The sequence below is a fragment of the Styela clava genome, chromosome 3, assembly GCF_964204865.1.
Source record: "Styela clava chromosome 3, kaStyClav1.hap1.2, whole genome shotgun sequence".
In the NCBI taxonomy this organism is placed as follows: domain Eukaryota; kingdom Metazoa; phylum Chordata; class Ascidiacea; order Stolidobranchia; family Styelidae; genus Styela; species Styela clava.
The window spans coordinates 16915068-16935347 of record NC_135252.1 but is presented as its reverse complement, the minus strand read 5'-3'; the positions used below and the strand labels follow the sequence as shown (position 1 = coordinate 16935347).

The 20280-nt window shown below is 34.4% G+C and overlaps 1 protein-coding gene across 1 annotated transcript; it reads left to right on the top strand.

Annotated features, from left to right (window-relative positions):
- The first annotated feature begins 2720 nt into the window (after window positions 1-2720).
- Window positions 2721-10058, top strand: LOC120341949 (BTB/POZ domain-containing protein KCTD7-like). Its single transcript, XM_039410556.2, has 5 exons — window positions 2721-2930; window positions 3480-3616; window positions 5122-5317; window positions 6956-7149; window positions 8434-10058. Exons 1-5 carry the CDS (start codon window positions 2781-2783, stop codon window positions 8627-8629), a joined length of 873 nt encoding a protein of 290 aa, XP_039266490.2. The 5' UTR covers window positions 2721-2780; the 3' UTR covers window positions 8630-10058.
- Window positions 10059-20280: the final 10222 nt, after the last annotated feature.

Sequence of the window (20280 nt, the reverse complement as noted above, 5' to 3'; positions counted from 1 at the left end):
ATGTTCACTTTTTGTGTTGTTCATGTCTAGATGTCAGAGAACCGAAATAAATGATTGATTGAAATTGCAGAATTGATCAGCTCTTCAATTGGTACTACTATCCTGTTACTGTGGTATTGTCCCACCACTCATTTTCTGATTTGGTCCTTCCTTATGCCAGTATGCAGTTATGATTCTATATACAGATATAGCCTATATTGGGTTATGATAGGATAAGTTTGAAGGTGGGACAATGATCTAACTTTACTTGTCCTCACCTAATGTAAACAGAGTCAAAAATTGCAGATGGGAAAATTAGTGAGTAATAATAATAATGGAGGGCAAATAGATCCTCAATGAAGTGCAATGTGAGATTAATCATAGACTACAATACTTTTGTGTCTCAAGTTGAAACTTCATTTTAGCATTTGAAATTTTGGCAACATTCCTGTACCATGTTAGAGTTCAAGCTGAACTTTTAAGATAGCAATATAAAAAAAAACATAGGAATAAATGAAAGTATAAGATTTTCAATGTCTGTGCAAAATTGATACAAAGCTGAGTAATCACTTTGTTCAAAAGACATCTACCCAAGCAATCTTTTAGGAATACAGTCATGAACGATTTAGTTGAATAGTGTAAGAAATAGGTTCTGATTTTGACCTGAACAACACAGAACATGTAGATATCATTCTACATTCATGGTGATGAATTACAATAACACAGAAAAGTTAAGACTTTTTGATTGCAATGTCTGTATGTTATTTTGCTACATTTTTCAGAAGTTGAATAATTTTTTAGGAATTTACTATGACCTTCCCTTGCTCATAATGATAATTTTTAAAATTTATGTGAATTTCCTGATTTCTACACCTCATCAGATACCGTTGAAGTACTGCCGATTCATTTTATTGAATTATATTGGGACCTCGAATCAGAGTGATAGTTCAGTTTTTTGGCATATACTCAAAGTATTGAAATGACAAACTAAATTCAAAGAAATTGAGAGCTTCTAGTGTTTTTAAAACATGTTGAATGAAAATTTTCTATGTACATGGGAATAATACTTACTACAAATGTTGCCTTTGATTTGTTTTGACTGATCTAAAATATTTACATCAAACATACCGATAGAATGAATATCTTTTCAAAACTATGAAAACAGGGTGTGTATGTGTTTTATGTATGGGGTGGGGTCGCTTGTCATTTAACAGAACGGATTGGCCAATTTCAATATAAATTAGTACCATTACTTTGTCAAAATACAAATATTATTTTATCAATATTTGTCGTTCACAAAATGTTTCATCAAGTTAGAATTCGATCTGGCTTTATTGTAACTTTGAGTTTAGGAATTAAGGGGTAGTTTTATCTTTGTCATATTGTCTAACTCAAAATAATTTTGAGTAGTGAAAATATTTTACTTCATATAGTGTGATAGATTTCCTCGAATTTTATAGTGATCTATACAAAACGTTGCAAATTACTGATTTATGAAACTAATATCTTAAATCCACGTGATTATGCATTACTCATCATCCATAACTTGTTTATAAATGTCATCGATTCCCATGTGATTCGAGATTAAAGAGAATTTATTACAACTGATATTTTATTCCTATGAGAATTTTGGATTCGTTTATCATCTGTGGAAACATATAAACATGAGTGAAACCTACCGTAGTCATTTTTATTAATATTTTAAAATTGTTTGTTATACAAATTCTTTTCAGTGCGGTTAATTGGAAAATGTATGTGATCTTACTCTTATGAACTGACTGCCAAGATCATGGTCTATGTGACACTGACGTATCATAGGTTGTTTGTATTTGATTCATCTTTTCTAACTTTACTTATGTATGTTATTGAAAACATCTGCTTTCTACTAGTCATCAGTTCTATTTCCTGGACATTATATAGCAAGTGAAATGATTCACAGCGTTTTTTGTTTGCATGCAATGATGCATGTTTGCATTTCCTCAGTTCAAACGTAAATAGTTTGCAACATGTAGTTGTTTGGATAGTTTAGTGACCTGATAACACTTTAAAAGTTGCTGTTTCTAAAGTGCTTTTCCAATTGTGAAGCATGGGATACATTGATAAACTTTATTATGATACAGTCATATTTGAGCATACAATCTTAATTTTTCGAACGAGGTGTTTTAAATTAACAGATACCAGCAAAAATTGGTTGTCATATTATTTGATATATTTCAAGTCCTGACTGGCAGGAATTTATGATTCCAAGTATTATTACTATTATTATTATTATTTTCAGTGAAATTTGACATACCGTGTTTGGATTATATCCCTGATTGGGGTCTTTGATATGATTTTGTTAAAAACTTATTCATCTAGATCGGAATATTTTAACTAGGAGGGCCAAGGGATGGTGCTTCGGGACCACGAGCAAAGACCTTTGCTAGGTACCATTTGTCATGACTACAAATAATTTAAAGTGAACTGAATGTGATTTGTTTAATTCTCTGACCGTATTGAATTTATTCTTTTGCTTACGTTCGTTGACTTTTCTGTTATTAAAAGTGGTGTTAAAAACAAAACTAGGTATTGTTAAAATTGATGTTTGAAAAACCACTGAACGAAAAACAAAAATTTTGCAAAACAAAGCTCTATACACCAACCCATTTGAATAAAAATATGCTTTTATATGATGCTTCCAATCGAGAAAAAAAAGGTTCTAATCCTGAGAGTCTATATATAGTCTGTAAAAGAAAAAGGCTTATACTAATATTCACATTGATTTTGGACAGATTAGTTAAATATTTGTATTAGATAAAGCTATGCAAAGTCATGACCCTCTGTCAGTCATGGCTGGCGTAAAGCCGTCGTCAATGAATGTGTTGAAAATTGTTGATGTTCCTAACCCTTCCTTTTCATCTTCAAGGGAACTAAATGGAAATGGCATTTATGAAAAAAACGAGTGTATTCAGGTATGCATGTTGTTTTGGTGTGCTGTGATATTGAGTGGATCACACTGTTTACAAATGATGGGGTATTGGCTAATACGAACCAGGGCTTTGAAGTCCGAGCCTTGTTGTATTTTCCAATACCTCATAGTTGTAGACAGGGCAGAGTTGAAATGGATCCATGGAATTTTGGAGGAATTTCAGATTTTTAAAGTTAAAAACAAAAAAACTGACTTTAGCGTTCTCAATTAAAACTTTAAGAAGGCTTACACATGCCAAGTTTTATGCTCAAAATTTGGTTTTCTCATAGTCGGGATGCATTTCAAATTTTTCTCAACAGTGTTTCGGGGAGCTTGAATGAGAGTCTGATGTAAGTTTTCTCAGACAACTTAGCTCTGATACAAACTAAGTGCCCAATTGGACCAATATAACCATATATTTCAAGTAAATAGTTTACGTTGACATTCTAAATAATCTCAGTTAGATTATGTATTCTTGAATGTTTCTAATTTGTAATTATGCCTTTGGCTCATTGCTCCTAATATCCATTTTCATGATTTTTTTTTAATTTAGTTTCAAAATGTAATCACACTTAACATTGGAGGAACAATACATACAACTAGTTTATCAACTCTTCTGAAATATCCAGATTCAATGCTCGCAGTTATGTTTAGTGGTCGGCATCATTTAGCAATGGATGATCAAGGAAGGTTAGTATATAATTCATAAAAAATATACGTGCAATTATCAAATGCAGTCGAGGTTTTTGAGATTCAATTAAGCCATTCAATCACTTTCTGAGTAAAAAGATGGAGTGGGCAAATTCAAATTAGTTGATTCAATCAGAGAATTGGGATTTTTTTATTGAATAATGTGGTTCCCTTTGAGTTTTTCTAGTTTATTCAATATTAAAATTGTTCAAAATATTTCCAATATTGATCTACCGACTACCGGTAAGTATTTTTAATGCCAAAGTAGACAATTGAAGCAAGGTCCATGTTTAATCAACCTATTTTCAACAGAATGTACGGTAATCTTTCAGTACAGTATTTTTAGCAAATAAAACAATAACTGTAATATTTTGGGATAAATAATATGACTTTTCTTATCTCTTATCTTCATCGGAAATAGAATATATTGTAGGAAATGAAATAAATTATTAATATTTTCCATCTGATGATGTCCGAGAAATTAAAAAAAAATATTAATATCCTGTGAGTAATGGTATTATGAATTTTTGAATATATGCATTCCATTGTGAATGAAAAAACAATCTATATTTAATAATAAAATGAGTGTTCTGAATTGAGTTCAAAATAGTTTTATGCTGAAAATTTCAATAGAATGCCTTGACAAATAAGAATCCAAGTATTTTGCAATGGTTTAGGTGAAGTATATACCTTTAAAATTCTTTCATTCATCATTAATAATCACCATTCAATTTGGTATGTATTTATCCACATACCCTGTACTTTGTTTAAAGCTTATGTGTTGAACCCATGCGAACTCCATCTGTAATCTGCATTCACATAATATAAGCAATGCAGAATAATCCTGTATTTTCATTAACATTACTGTGAAATTGATTATTTTCAATTCTTCAAAACCAAATGAACGTGACAACTGACAGTATGACATTTTAATTAGTACGCTTGAGTATAAATGTATAATAAATCAATTTCTATTTCTTTTCTACAAAATATCTTGCAAACTTTCAATTCTTTTTCCTGCCAGCATGGCATGTTATATTATGAATGATTAATGAACATGCAAATTGTTACCTTATAAATCAGACATCTAATCAATCATGTTGCAGACCTTTTAATAACGGGCGATAGTATTGCACTAGATTGCAGCGCTGGACTAAACAATGCATAAACAGTGTAATATATAGCAATGTATATCATATACCTGATCAATTTTATATATCGGTATGTTGTGTGTAAATATATAACTCTGAATCTAACCACTTGACCAACAAATTATATATATTGATGAGGCTATCTTTTTACACCAGATGATTATGGCCTTTACGAACTCACAAGTTGGGGAATGTGTAGTGTCTTGTTTGGAGCAAAGATATTACGCATCAAAAATATTAAACTATCTCTTATTGGTTTAGACTTCTTTTTTCTAATTTTGGCCCATATTCTTAAAGTGCATCAAGGTGTAAACCTTAGGTCTATATTGTTTATATTCTGCACACACTTTTTAGATATTTCATTGACCGAGATGGAAAATTGTTCATCCATATTCTGAATTATCTTCGTGAAAATAAAATGCCACCACTGTCACTTGTGATGGATGTTTATGAAGAAGCGCAATATTATAATATTACTCCCCTCATTTCTGCATTGAATTCAACTTGTCCTGTTGCAAGTGATAAAATAAGGAGATTATTTCTTGATGAGGTTAGTTTTAAGATGAATTTGTCTGTTTTATTTCTTTATATTATGGTGTATCATTTTGAAATTAAATCAACTATGAACAGTGGAGAAGCTGTTATGTTGAGTTCATTCTATTCCCAATTTACATATATTTTATGTTTCTGTAAACCGTTAGAGTTAGTGAATATGTGATGAAACTTATTGGACATTGAGTGTACATATTTATCGTTTTGCAAAATTGTTGTTGTAGAAAAATCACTTTCTTCATATCTAATAGAACAATCTATTTCAAATTTTCAATACTAAGATGGACAAAGTTTCTAGAATCATTTTTTTATAATTCTTTATGAGTTCTACAAAGCGCTATAATTAGCTCTTGTTAGCAGCACCATGTTTATTCATTTGAAGATTTGTGTAATTGTTTGTTTACGATACAGTATTATGTGAGTGCTTCAGGCATTGGACTTCATAGAATTTTTTTACAGTTATCATAGCCCTTAGGCCTTAGGGTGATTCATGCTACACTATAACAATCATTTTGACAATAATTAGTCAGAACTAAGAAAATATTGGCCCATCTGTTATATAAAGTTAGGTTTCGAATTGCTGAATGGCACTGCACTTTGAAAACATTTGTCATCTTCGGTCAAAATTTTATTGCTAACCAAGTCCGTGCTGGCAAAAAAATTGCTTGGTTTTCTAATACAAATCGTGATTATTTAAGCATTGTTTTGCTTCTGGGATCTATTACTCCTTCATTTAGCTAAAATTAATTTCGAGTCTTCGCAATATTGTTTATTTGAAAATGATTTGTATACAAATAATGAACCTCCTTTGAGCAAAATTTATTGATTTTATTCCTGCTGTGAAGAATGCAATATGATTATTATGGTTTACCAATACATATTGATTTTCGTACTAAATTTTCCTGCCTTATCTAATGTATTTATTCTAAGTATTATTGCTATAACCTTTTCAATAACACCTCTTTGGGTGAGGCTATTCCAACTGATATCTTAACAACAGGGAAGAATTACCGTAAATGCAAGCCATTGCATCACAGAGAAAGAATAGATGTTAAAATACTTGATGAAAATCCTTTAATATGGAATATCTATTCTATCTGTTCTGAAACATTACAAAAATTTTCAATCGATTTGAATTGTTGCCTATATGGGATGATAAGAATATAGGTGGTTATATAACTCATCTAGTAGTCTGTGCATTGACAGAAATATTTATGTGCATGTAACCTATTGCTCATTAGTTGCTAGACCAGTGGTTCTTCCATGTTTCATGATCCCCTTCCAGAGACTTGTGGCCCCTGCTTTTCATTAAAGTATCAATATTTCCGTTAGTCGAGTTCACATCAGTTATTTTATGTGTCATGTTTCATTTTAAAAGATCAACAAACGAAGGTAAAAGAATAAATGCATTGCATTCAAATAATTAAACAAATCATTGTCAATTTTCTCTAAAGTAATGTAGGGACCATGAATGATAATGGTGCAGACGTTATCTCAAGGCTCCCAGGGAAACTACTCTTTGGCAATCTCAGAGTGACTGGATCCCAGTTTGAAACACCCTTTGCTAGACCATAATAACTGCAGTTGAAGAGCGATATATGCTATAAATATTAAAATATTACACTTTTATTTTCAGGTGCCAAGTTATGATATAAAGATCAATGCATTAATTGAAAAAGCTCAGCAAGTTGCAACCATTCATCCAGATAGAGTATCAAAACTTCTTGTTTGTGTCTACAAAGAAGATTCACCAATAACTGCATATGAAAATTCATTACTTCCTCCTGTGCCTGGTGAAAGAAATCCAAATGGATCTCAAATGAATCATAGGTAAGAAGATTTAAGATCTTATAATTGGAATTTTTTAGAATTGTTTATTTCATCCAAGTTCCAGTTGAGACTGCTTGTATAGGGCCTTGTGCAGAGCAGAAGTGGGAAACCCAAAATGTACTTATATTGCTTTTAGAAGGTTGCTGTTCTATGCAATACAAGTTCATTCGCAGAACTGCATCTACATCATTTTTAGTGAATTATTATTGTTCAGATATATTTGAAAAAAGCCATTCAATAAATTTCAAATATGAAGACTTTGACGTTTGCGTGATTTTTTCAGTTACGATTGAAAATCTTGCTTTCGGACATTTTTTGGACATTCTAGATTCCAGCTACGGTGGGTAAAATTCCCAAAAATAATATCAGCAGAAACAATATTCCGGTAATATGCAATAGTTAAATCCAAATATTTTTATAGTTGATATCTCTGACAATAGGCATTATCCTGACCAAACTTCTCACACTAAGATTTTTTAGAAAAAATTATGGATTAGTGTAAAAAAGCCATTTTTAATTTTCCTTATAATGTACCGGTCATTATTGAGGAAATACTAAAAAATCATCCAACAGTAGTATCAGTTTTACTGTGGGTTTGTCACAACCAGATTAGCAGGTTACATTAGATACCTAGATTTTGACTTAGTCTGGTCCGAAATAATGATTTACATATGTCAGGAAATCATCACTCACGATAAAAACCACTTCCTCGTTTGATGAGCGAAAGTGTCTCTTGTTCAACCTAACGTACAATGAGGAAGTTTTTCTGTACATTGAAAAGTGCATGACTCAACGCGTCATCAAGTATCTACATGGCATTGTGGTTTCATACAGACATCTAAGCTTGGCATGTGGCTATTGTTTACAGCTGCTCTAAATGCGATAAAATTGATAAAAAACAACTGCTATATTATTCATCCTCTTGATAAAGGTTACTATATCAAATTTCAGACCTCCTGAAGTATGCGCACCAAGATGGCGCACAACCTGAACTCAGGTTGTGTACCAGGTGAGAGTTCAGGTTATGCGACATCTTGGTGCGCATACTTCAGGAGTACCCATTTGTGTTTTTGGTTTAGTTAGCAACTCCTTTATGTCCTACCCCCTTTAATTTTAATAATGAGGATGTCTGATGATCTGCTATATTCTGTCAAGTATTGGCAGGTAGAAGACAAATGAATAAAAAATGAATGGCAGTCGAAATTTTTATATCATGATTGCTCATACTTCTTGGTAACTCTCCTTACTGAATAATAACCTAATATCTGAATTTTTTTTCTGTAGTTGTGATGTTTGTATTTCGTTCGGTCCATGGCTTGCAGCTCCCGATGTTTACGACCTTATACACTGTATAAAGGATGACGTCGCAAAACGAGGATATTCACTTGAATGTCAATGCATTGGAGTGTGTGATAAACACTTAATAGGACAATTTTATTGTAAACGGCCAATTTATGAATTCAAATTCAAGTGGTGGTAATTTTGTCATCAATAGTTGGTAATTTTTATTTTATTTTGCGTGCTATGTACTGTGTAATCCTGTGATATTTTTTAATCGAGCATAGGTGTGGGTTTTTTGCAAGAATTGTAAAAAATAACTTTTCAAGTGATTTACCGTATTTATCCAAAAGTCCAAATATTTGGATATTTAGTTGTACGTATATAAAATAATGCTGTTCTCCTAATTACTTTCATAAATAAAATAAGTATATATTTTCATTACAAATAATGCTGCTCCGCACTGAGCATTTAATTCTGCCTATAATTCACATTACAATTAAAGTAGCCAAAATGAATGGCTGTATTATTCAGGAAAATCATGGTTTCATTCAGAAATTTCCATGTTTTTAAGCAAAAGCAATAGTTTATCTGTATCTGGACTGTTAAAAACAAGTTGGGATACCAATAATTTCAAATTTCATTCAACATAAATTTTTGGACAACCTTACTTATGCTTGCTTTCACTGCTGTTATTTTTGAATGAAGATTTCCAAACTTAGATATCATTCCATATTATAAGCCTGCGTGGTATTGTTTATATATAGATATATATTTTTTTGCTGCCAATTATTCTGTTTTCTTGTCTCAGTCCGCCGTGTATTTCCACATTGTTGCTTATTGCTATGCCTAACGCAATCCATATAATAAGTGTTTTAAATTTTTAGGCTTTTTTTTCTTTTTCGCGGAACCCTGTAGCTATATAATTTTTTTAGATGTCAAAATTATTTTTGATAATTAAATGGGATTCCCAAATATTTTAAATTTGTAATTTTATATGGTATTTTCGCCAGCATGCATACTTCAAAAGTAGGTTCACACACTATTAAATATTTCTCAAGTGTTGCACTTAGTACATAACAGTTTATAAAGGCAATGTACAAATATGATTATTATACATGTTGAGGGCATCCAATGGTTGGTTTTAAATATCATTTTCTCTTATCGAGTGTTTAATAATGATTTCTGAATACAGCAACAAAGATTGATGTATCACACAGTGGCAAAATAAACTTGCCTCTAACCCCAGTTAGACAAAAAGAAGGAAATCATTATTTAGGTAGGATGGCTATTTTGTGTCTCCATTTGGGCAACTAGCCCGCTTATTTAAGCTCTAAGTCTTCATGCTCTTCTCGGCAACATCCCCGTTTTATTATTCAATGAACATTCCTCCCAATGACTTCCATTTGCACTTACACTTGATGATGTCTTTTCACTGTGCAACCACAGATGGTTAATTTGATCCTTGTGGCGGTGTGATCGTTGTGAATGGTTTTTAGCTGGTGTAGAGTTTAATAATTCATTATAATTTGAAATCAAGTATGATATGTAATATCGTGATTGAGCAGTAGTTATTCGTCAGAGTATTGATCAAATCTTTTCTTTCAATAAATACATAAAAAGCATATTGATTCAGTTGCATGTTGGGAATGGTGTGGTGTCAACTGTCCAGTTTAAAACCAATTAGCAGGCTCTTGTTCTCGTCTGTTCGTACTATGAATGCATTCTAATGATAAAAATTATTTCACATGAAGTTCGCCCTATGGAAATTTCTTTGACATACCTACTTCTTTGCCAGCGTTGTCTTGAATTGTTTTAATATGTCTTTAAACCTAAACCATCACTGGTCTTTATGTCTACTTTGGGGTCTCACGACATTATAAAAGGACAATATTGTAAGAAATTCCAAAGCCAGTTTGGATTAAAACCGCACGTCTGCACCTCTGAGTTGCAAATCTTTTTAGATTCCTTTATGCTCTCTATGAAGCAGACGAATAAAAAACACTTTTTAGACTTTATTTCCTTGCGGGTTGCAAAGCGTGTTTGCGTTCCATATAGAGCTTTTGTGAACGCCGGTGCAGTTCACGGGCGCAAATATAAGTGGGCTGTCACCAATGATAACTATGATATAAGTCTTATGTCGACTGCATAAGCAGCATAATATACCATAATTTAATTGATAAAACTGATTACAGAATCACAAGAGCGAACAAAACTTGGGTGAAAATGGGCTGTCAACAATAATATCATATTAATTTTCAGTCGGCACCTGTGCGTGTGTTTTTAATACAGATGTATCTTCTACTTCGTCATTATTTACGCGAGGCAATAGCGGTGCTTGCCTGAAAGGCTCATTGCGAATAGCACACCAAGAACAGCGAAGGTGCGTTAGAAATGCCGCATTACGAAGAGAACATCGTTTGACCGATCTGACCATATATTTCATTCAACACCGAGGTACTATTGAAAACTCGGATACGACCATTTCTGTGATGCCTCTTTTCATTGGTGCCCCAACCCCCAAGGACGTGCTTATTTTGCCTTATAGCTAATCAGCCCGTCTACAACATCCTTGCATTGTTATACGACATACGCCTACAAATCTGTTAGCATAATGAAGCAAGACTAAGTAGAGTTCAGTGAAATCGAATATTAACAGTATTGAGTTACGATGGAATTCTATTTAAACGTTTAACGACTGACGCTTTTTAACAGTATTAAAGTTACGGAGGAATCCTATTTAAACTTTTAACGAATGACGCTTTTCAACAGTATTGAAGTTACGGTGAAATGCTATTTAACCCCACCCAACCGGTGGTTCTGGGCCATTATACATGGGTTATTTTTTTTTTGTCAACCATTAAGCCCTAAAGCTTCACTCATGGCTTTTTAATAGCGTGTGCTAGAGTTCTATTCAGCAATATATGTTTAAAACGCACTCCTCTAAAAATATTTTTCTCTACGCCAAAATTTCTATTGAACTTGCGAGATTTTGTGTCTAGTAGAGGGTTAATAATTATTCCTAATTATATAATTTTTATTTCAACGTTTCTTGTGCTCCTCTTGTTCTCATCTTTTCACGCTCATGAATGCATTCTATCATTCATTCTATTGATGAAAATTGTTTCGCATATGTTTTTCATAAGTCTTTAAAACCTATTCCAATTACTGGTCTTTATGTCTACTTTCAATTGGGGTGTAAGGAATGCCAAAGCCAGTTTGGTTGAAAACCACACCTCTTAATTGCAAATCTTTTAGATATTTTTAAATTTCTTTATGCTTTCTATGAACCAAGCAAAAAAAACTTTTTAGACACTGTTTTTCTGCGGATTGCAAAGCATGTTTGCGATCCATATAGGGTTTTTGCGAACGCCGTTATTATTTCGACTCCATAAACAGCACAATGGACGATAAAATATTTGATGAAACTGATCACAGAATCAGGTGAGCAAAGAAAACCGTAAGTAAGTTACGTAAACCAATAAATAGGCTATCACCAATAATATCTTACTCATCTTCAGATGGTACCTGTGCGTGTATTATCATCACAGATGTTTTATATTTTCCCATTTCATCCAAATCTGTGCGAGGCAATGGGCGTTTCCCCGACCATTGACCCCAGAAAAAATCTCTTTATTATTGCAAAACAGTAGATGCTTATTTTTCGAGTGTCTTGGAGAGTTTGCACTTACAAACTGAGTTACAGGTAGGGCTGGAAATTTCAGGAAAAACCATTTATATCCGTTAACCGATTAAAATTAACCGGTTAACCGCAGCGTGACGTTTCACGCAATAATTTGTAATTTAAACTTGGTACGTCACAATGGTACAAAAGTATTTTCGCGTGATCTTATTCCGGTATCGCTCTGTTAAATTATTCACGAATCGAGGTAGTTTCATGATCGCTCTGCTGCAAGAGTGGTTCGAACATATCATATGGAAGTATTTCAGTAAAACCCGATCCCGTTATTGAATGTCATTTATGTAACAAAGTTTAAGTGTTCGATTTGCAAAATCTTCTTTGGGATATATAGGGGAGAGTGGGGCACAGTGGCCCTCATTTTTTCTTTGGCGATTTTCGAACTATTTACTACGCTATTTCAACTTCTAAAGCATATGACTACATTGTAAGAGAAACGAACTTTTTATTTCTTACCAAAGAATTTGCTCAATGGGAATATTTTTCCTGTGAGCCAGGTTTTTAAAAAAAAATTTTGTCCCACTGTGCCCCGACGTCGGTATACAGTGGGACGGTGGTTGGGTCACAGTGGGACACTGAGAAGGAAATAATTTATAAAGAACAAAACACCATCAGGAAAGAAATTTTGCTAAAATATCGAGCCCTTATTCGTCCTTCAAAGCTACTGGATATTCCATTGTGTGAGATCTTCACTAAATCGGTAGTGTCTGGAAGCTCTTGCCGTGCCGCCAACTTTAACTGGAGCTTCAAGGCGACAGACTACATCTTCTTCATCCAGCCCGAATGTGCTTTCTTCATCTTCGGGGAAAACAAAAGCGGAATTTGTTGCTTTCGACGGGATTCTTTGCATAAATATAACTTCAAATTCCTTCTCGTCGTCGTCCTTGTCAAGAATTTTACCGACGTAATGCAACGCGTTTCCACCACGCCTTCTACTGAATTTAATAACGGCAAAATCCCCCACAGCTGCCATCCGATCTACACTATCGTCTACACGCGAATCAACTTCACTTTCCAGATCGCTATCGTCATTCAAGGGGACTGATGATTCATCACTGCTCGTTTCAGCAGGTGCCGCAGCCTTCTTTAGCTTGGGGTTCTTCTTAGAGCTTTTGATTTTGGATTGTGAGGTAGTCAATTTAGCTGTTAAAGCCTCTTTCACCGGCGTATCCGTGAGAACAAGCGTCTTTGAGCTCTTTCTCCCACACCTTTTTCTTCGCGGACAGGCTTTGTTGAACGGTCTGACATCTTCTGGTGAGAAATGTGCAGTAGTGCCGGAGGTCCCAGGCAAAGAGCTTACATCGTTGTTTGGCGCAGCCTGACACTCTTCGCTATCATCTACTTTTGGTTCTGGGCGATCTGTAACAAAGGAAGACAAGAACTCATGATCGCCAAATATATCTCGATCAAACGGAAATATTCCAGGCACCCGAAATCCCGACTGAATATTTTCAGGCGTGAACGCGCGAATGTATGCTGTTTTAGCAACTCCGGCGATATCGTATATCGTTAGAGTTTTGCCTGCATGTTCTGGAAGAGTTAGCCACGCATCAACGGCGTTATTGTAGTAATGTTTCAGCGGCCCGTATACAGACCTGTCCAGAGGCTGTAGTTTGTGACTACAGTGGGGTGGAAATGTGAGGAGAACCAGACCATTTTCCTTTGCGTAATTGAGAGAATCAATCGTGATGTGACTCTTGTGGTTGTCCATTAGTAATAGTGCGGGAGTTGAAGGTGTGCAGTTTGCATGTTTTACGAAATGTTTCATCCATGAAAGAAAGATTTCTGAATTTATCCAACCAGATTTGTTTGCAAACCCAGCTGCACCAAGTGGCTCAACTCTCAGCATATGTTCTCTGAAGTTGACTCTAGGAAAAATGAAGCACGGAGGTATGGAGTTTCCTAGTGCATTGACTGCTCCTATCATTGTCACAAGAAGTCCCCTTTCGGCCGAAGTAATCTTTCCCACTTGCTTTATACCTGTTTCGGCAATGATCTTGGACGGCACTTGAACGGTAGTTAACCCGGTTTCGTCCATGTTATATATATATGGAATTTGGCTCAAACTTGTTACGCTTCATAACGAAATCAAGGTTATCAAAGAATTCGCCAACATTTTTCCTGTTGAAACTGGTAGCTCTCGACAAACTTGTGGCTTCTGGTTTGCGCAGAGAGAGTTTAGGATGACGCTGCATAAATCCGTACAGCCAGTCGCTTTCTGCCCTACTGTTCTCAACCCATGACCGCGGAATATTTGTTCCATTTTTAACTGCCATTTTATACGCTAGCTCTCGAACCTCGTCTTTTCGAAGCCCGTAGTGGTGTCTGAATGCCTGTAGCAGATAACTCGAAAGCTCACCTTCTTCCTCATCCGAAAATATTCTTCTTACCGTGTAGTTAGGACGAAAATACTCGAGGGCGCTGAGTTGGACACAGAACTTTCTGACATAAACTTCAGTTTTTTGACGTACCTTGATAGGGTTGTTTTGGGAATGGCATTTTCTCTTGCAGTTGTACGCAGTTTTTTGCCTTCATGAATCACCTGCTCTGCTGCTCTCTTCATTACCAATGGATCGATCTGTCCTATGGAGGTTTTTCTTTTCCTTTTACGTGGCATTTTGCTAGTTGTTTATTTAAATCAATTAGGATTGCTCTGAAATAGGAAGACAATCCAACATTGCAACTAGCAAGCAGGAGCGGGGACAGAAGGTAGGCTACTCTAGGTCCCTCAAACCCTACAGAGCTGTGGAGGGGTTCAGTGGGACACGTCCCAGTGTGTATTCGTGGTTGATGTCCCACTGTGCCCAAGCCCACCATTATGGGATAAATGACCCTCTCACGACAAGTAGGCCGATCTATCTTTTTTATACCCCGTCATAAGCCACTGTGGGGCACCTACCTGGCATGCCAATATGGGCGACAAAAGTCATGCGGGCTGCAGTTTAGAAGAAAAAAAATCCGGCAATTTATTTTTACTTTGGCCCCCTAAAAACAACGAAAGTCTCCTAACTTTTTCCAATACGACCTACCGGCGCAAATAAATTTCCTAAAGGACAGGCTTGACCGTGACTTTTTTCAGTTTGGTCACGTGCCCGGTACGACCACCGGTGTCGCTAGTGAGTGGATTGGACCACTGTTCCCCACGGGCCACCGTGCCTCACTCTCCCCTATATAAAGAAAAACAGCATCAACTGCACTCGTGTTGGATGACATTAAATATATGATTTTGCAATAAAGTCGTGAATATTGTATTTCGACATGGAACTGATTCGGAATTTATCATTGTCAAATTTCATAATCAAAAATTTTGATAATTCAATTAGTATTTATTTCTCACAATTATTAGGTTCTTATCGATGGAGTTGATATTTTTTTGAATTAAACGGCACAGGAGATAAATTTAAAGATAACGTAGGCTAATCATTTTTGAAATAGTTGTACATTTTAAAAATGATTTGTACCTGAGATGTCTGTTAACGGTTAAAAAATCGTAACCGTTAACCATCTAAAATCGGTCAACTGGTTAACCATTCCCAGTCCTAGTTACAGGATCAAAACCGTCATTTTCATCAAAATATAGAATCAAGGGTCGCTAGTAGGTACTGATAGCTAATTTTAGCATACGTAACTTTTCCAGACTAATTTTTGATTACTGCAACAAAACTGAAGCTTATCGAGAGACATAATAACAACTATATTACTTCATTTACTGCTGATTTTTGGAAACACAACTGAAATCTGACAAATAAAACGCAAAACCACGAAAACAAGATAATATTTACAGCCATGCCTGAATATCTGTCAGAGGGTCAGAGGCAACGAAGCGTCTGAGCGGTTGTAAAAATTGCCAGTATTACGTCATTGTTTACTCTGCTGATTCATATTAGGATTTATATAGGATAGGATTTATATATTTATCCCGGGGAAGAGGAAAGCCGATAAGACGGCCCAATCATATGGCGAACCACGGCCTCTCGTCCGGTTACCAGTCCAGGTATGGGATTAGTTAGCCAGTTATTTGTTTTCGGAAGCATGGACTTGAAGTTAGGTTAACTATGGCTACTTGGTCATTATTACAGATATGAACAAGGAATTTTGCGCTCGAGGAAACATTCATTAGTGGTGGTGGCCTAAAGCGTAAATATATACTACCCAATGAGCATATATACAATGAGTGGAAACTTGCAAAGATTTGCTCATTTTGGTATTGTTCCCTGCATTTTTACGTCGTCCAGCTAAATGGTTCGTTGCATATTAAGAAAACGCATTGCTCGATGCCAAAATCCCTTGCTTCAGCCGAGTCGGGTGCGAAATTGGCCGTATTGAGGTCTGTAATTCTTCAATACATATTTGGTTTTGGGTTTCGAAGTATGGTACGCTGAAAGCATACAACTATGAGCATATGCTTATTGGGAATGCATATCTATTAGGCAGAAAACGTATCTACAGAACAGAATATGAACCAGTCGCCGAGAGGGGTGCGGTTATTTATGTATTTATTCATTGATATAACATGGGATTTACATATTTATCCATGGGAGAGGAAAGCCGAGAAGAATGCCTAAATATATGGCGAACCACGGCCTCTCACAATCATAGCTCTGTCCTCCATATGAATCACATGGCTCTGCGAGCTATTCCAGTATTCGTTTACCTATTAAAAATACTGATTTTAACTATAAATTACTCTGGGATATCTTGCCTTTGAAAACAAAAGCCAGAAATTGGAAGAAAATCAGGGAATGAAACGTGTGTATTATGTAATGGAGAACCTGAGTTTGTTTCACATATTTTCATGTATTGTAAATTACAAAAAATATTTATGAAGAATTTGTTTTAGATATATTAAAATTGATTAGAATACATTTTGTTATCAATATGATTCTTGCATATCATTTAATTTTAACGATCCTTTATATAGTCATATAGATACTGTTGATTTGGATGCAATTATACTTTTGTTATCAATAGTGAGAAATATTTCAGGACTGCTATTAACTATGTGAGCTATTTTTTCTGCAATGCAAAATACATCTTGCGTCTGCTATTTACTATGTGAATTAATTTTTCTGCAATGTAAAGTATTTCCATAACTGCTTTTACTATGTGGGCTGTTTTTTCGGTACTCTTGTAGTATGTGTACCAGGTTAGGTTACGATTCTCCTTATTTTTGTTCTATTAAAAGTTCGGGAATTGTCTGTGTTACACAAGTGAATATCCCCTACCGATAGAATTTAGTCCATTTACACAACTTGATATAAAATAGGCGAACAAAATTAGTTACCTTCATATTGGTACACATACTTCTGGAGCACCATTTTTTTTGTAATGTAAAATATTTAATATGTGAACTAATTTTTTTGGAATGCAAAATATTTTCTACAGCTTCTGTATTTTTCATATGTCACTTTTCATTTCATCAAAAATACACATGGTCTGGCACATTGTTCATTCTTTGTGGAGATTTTGGTAAATTTACAGATGGAATAAGACCGACATTCAGCTTTTTTCTGTTTTACAACTGTAATACAAATTGAAGTATGTAAACCCAGTTGGTAGACACCGGAACCATGTGTACCAGGTTAGGGTCTACTACATACAAGCATTCCCAAACTTTTCAAGCCGCACCCCCTTTTTAGAATTTGTGAAGTCTTGCGCCCCACCTCAAAATAGTAAGCTAACAATAATAAGCTACAAATAACAGTAAGGCATAAGTACGTTTTATTGGAAAAACAGTTGAAAATACATGGATGGAACGAAATAAATGAAGTTTTGATATGCAAATATTTACAAGTTTTGATATGTATAAAATTAGCCAAGTCCAGAAGTCAGTATTTTAAACTAATAGAGAGAGAGAGTTTATTTCGTTCGTCAAACCATGAACATATATAAATTATAATAAAAAAAGAGATGCTCAGGTGTTTGACTGGGAGACAACGTTACAACATTTGGGGTCATTTAACAGGTTCGGTGTTAAATTCTTCAATAGCTCTCATATACCGTATTCACTATATACATTATTCACAAGAATTTTTGATTTGGAAAGTACTAAATAATCATGTTTTGTCCTAAGATCATCATTTATTCAGCTGATAAGTTGACATGTATTGCATATCAACTGCATAAAAATGGGTTAGCAAGGATACCTATTATTTGGAAAATTTATCTACTAAAAATTAATGTGATAGGACATGGGTTTTTTATGAGCAAAGATGAGGAAAATTCTATTATTATAGCACTTTAATTATAAACATTTGATAATAGTAATGAAATCATGAGTATATTTCTTTATACACTATAATTTGAACACATCAAATTATAATACTTGATTATGACTGGCAAGTGATTTGGAGGATAGTGACACACATTAATACATGATCAGGATTTGACCCTTCTCCAGCAGATATATATATATATATGAAATAAAGTGCTCATGTACATATCTATATTCGGCTACAGAGCACGTATCATAGAATGAATTTTAAGGCGAAATATTGATAATATACCGAAATAGCAATGATAAACAATAGGTTATTTTTAAATAAGTATTACCGGTACTAAAAAATAAATAAAGTGCTCATATACATATAGATATTTGGATACAGAGCAAGTATCATAGAATAAAATTCAAGGCAAAAAATTGATTAAATACCAGAATAGCAAGTATAATAAACATTAAGATACTTTTAAACGAAGTATTACTAAAAAATAAATAATGTGGTCATGTACATAGATATTTGGATACAGAGAAAGTGTCATAGAATTTAGGGCGAAATATGGATACTTGCAGTATGATAAACAATTTGATATTTTTATAAAAAGTGTTACTAACAAATAAAATAATAGATTATGGAGTTCCAGCAAGTGTGCTCATAACAAATAAAAAGATAGCAATTCATTTACCACAGTGAATTAAATTCATTACACATTACTACTTGCTATAACACGGCGGGCACATGATACTCATCGTGTTTTATTTTCGAATATAATAGAATTTCTCATGGTCAAAATTTTATATCTCACTATTGATTACAAAAGTATAATTGCATCCAAATCAACAGTATCTATATGACTATATAAAGGATCGTTGAAATTAAATAATATGCAAGAATCATATTGATAACAAAATGTATTCTAATCAATTTTAATATATCTAAAACAAAATCCTCATAAATATTTTTTGTAAATTTACAATACATGAAAATATGTGAAACAAACTCAGGTTCTTCATTACATAATACACACATTTCATTCTCTGCTATTCTTCCAATTTCTGGCTTTTGTTTTCAATGGCAAGATATCCCAGAGAAATAGTAAAAATCAGTATTTTTAATAAGTAAACGAATAGCTCGCAGAGCCATGTGATTCATATGGAGGACAGAGCTATGATTGAGAGAGACCGTGGTTTGCCATATATTTAGGCATTCTTCTCGGCTTTCCTCTACCCTTGGATAAATATGTAAATCCCATGCGCGGCGGTGTGGCTCAACGGGCTAAGCGTTAGGAATACGCTCGCCACCGCACCTCTAATTACTCTGCATGGGTCCCCAGGTTCGAATCCCATGCAGGGATGGTTATGTGCAAGAGGATTGCTGGACTCCTCGCCGCCGTTGGGTGATTCACGTAACCGCTGGTCGGTTACGGCTTCCTCCACTAACAAGTCCATGCTTCCGAAAACAAACAATATAACTAATCCCATGCCCGACTTGGAATGGTAACCGGACGAGAGGCCGTGGTTCGCCATATGGATAAGTCGTCTTATCGGCTTTCCGTTCCCCCGGGATAAATATGTAAATCCTTATCCTCATTATCCTAATAAATACATAAATAACCGCACCCCACTGGGCGACTGGTTCATATTCTGTACTGTAGGATAAATAATCCAATATTCATTTTTCATATGTCCATTCCATCAGTGTTTGAGGTGTTGATCGCATCGGCATACAATTCATCAATTTTTAGTATATTGAGTTAGATTATGTACAATAAACGTAAAAAATTAAATATATTAGACATGTTCATTTTAATACATACTAAATTTATACACACTAGATTTATAGTTCAAATACAATTCCTTAGTATTTCAAATTCTCTGACAAAATTTGGTGATTTTCTATTTTTTTCAATGTTGAGTCTGTAAGTGATTGCAGTTT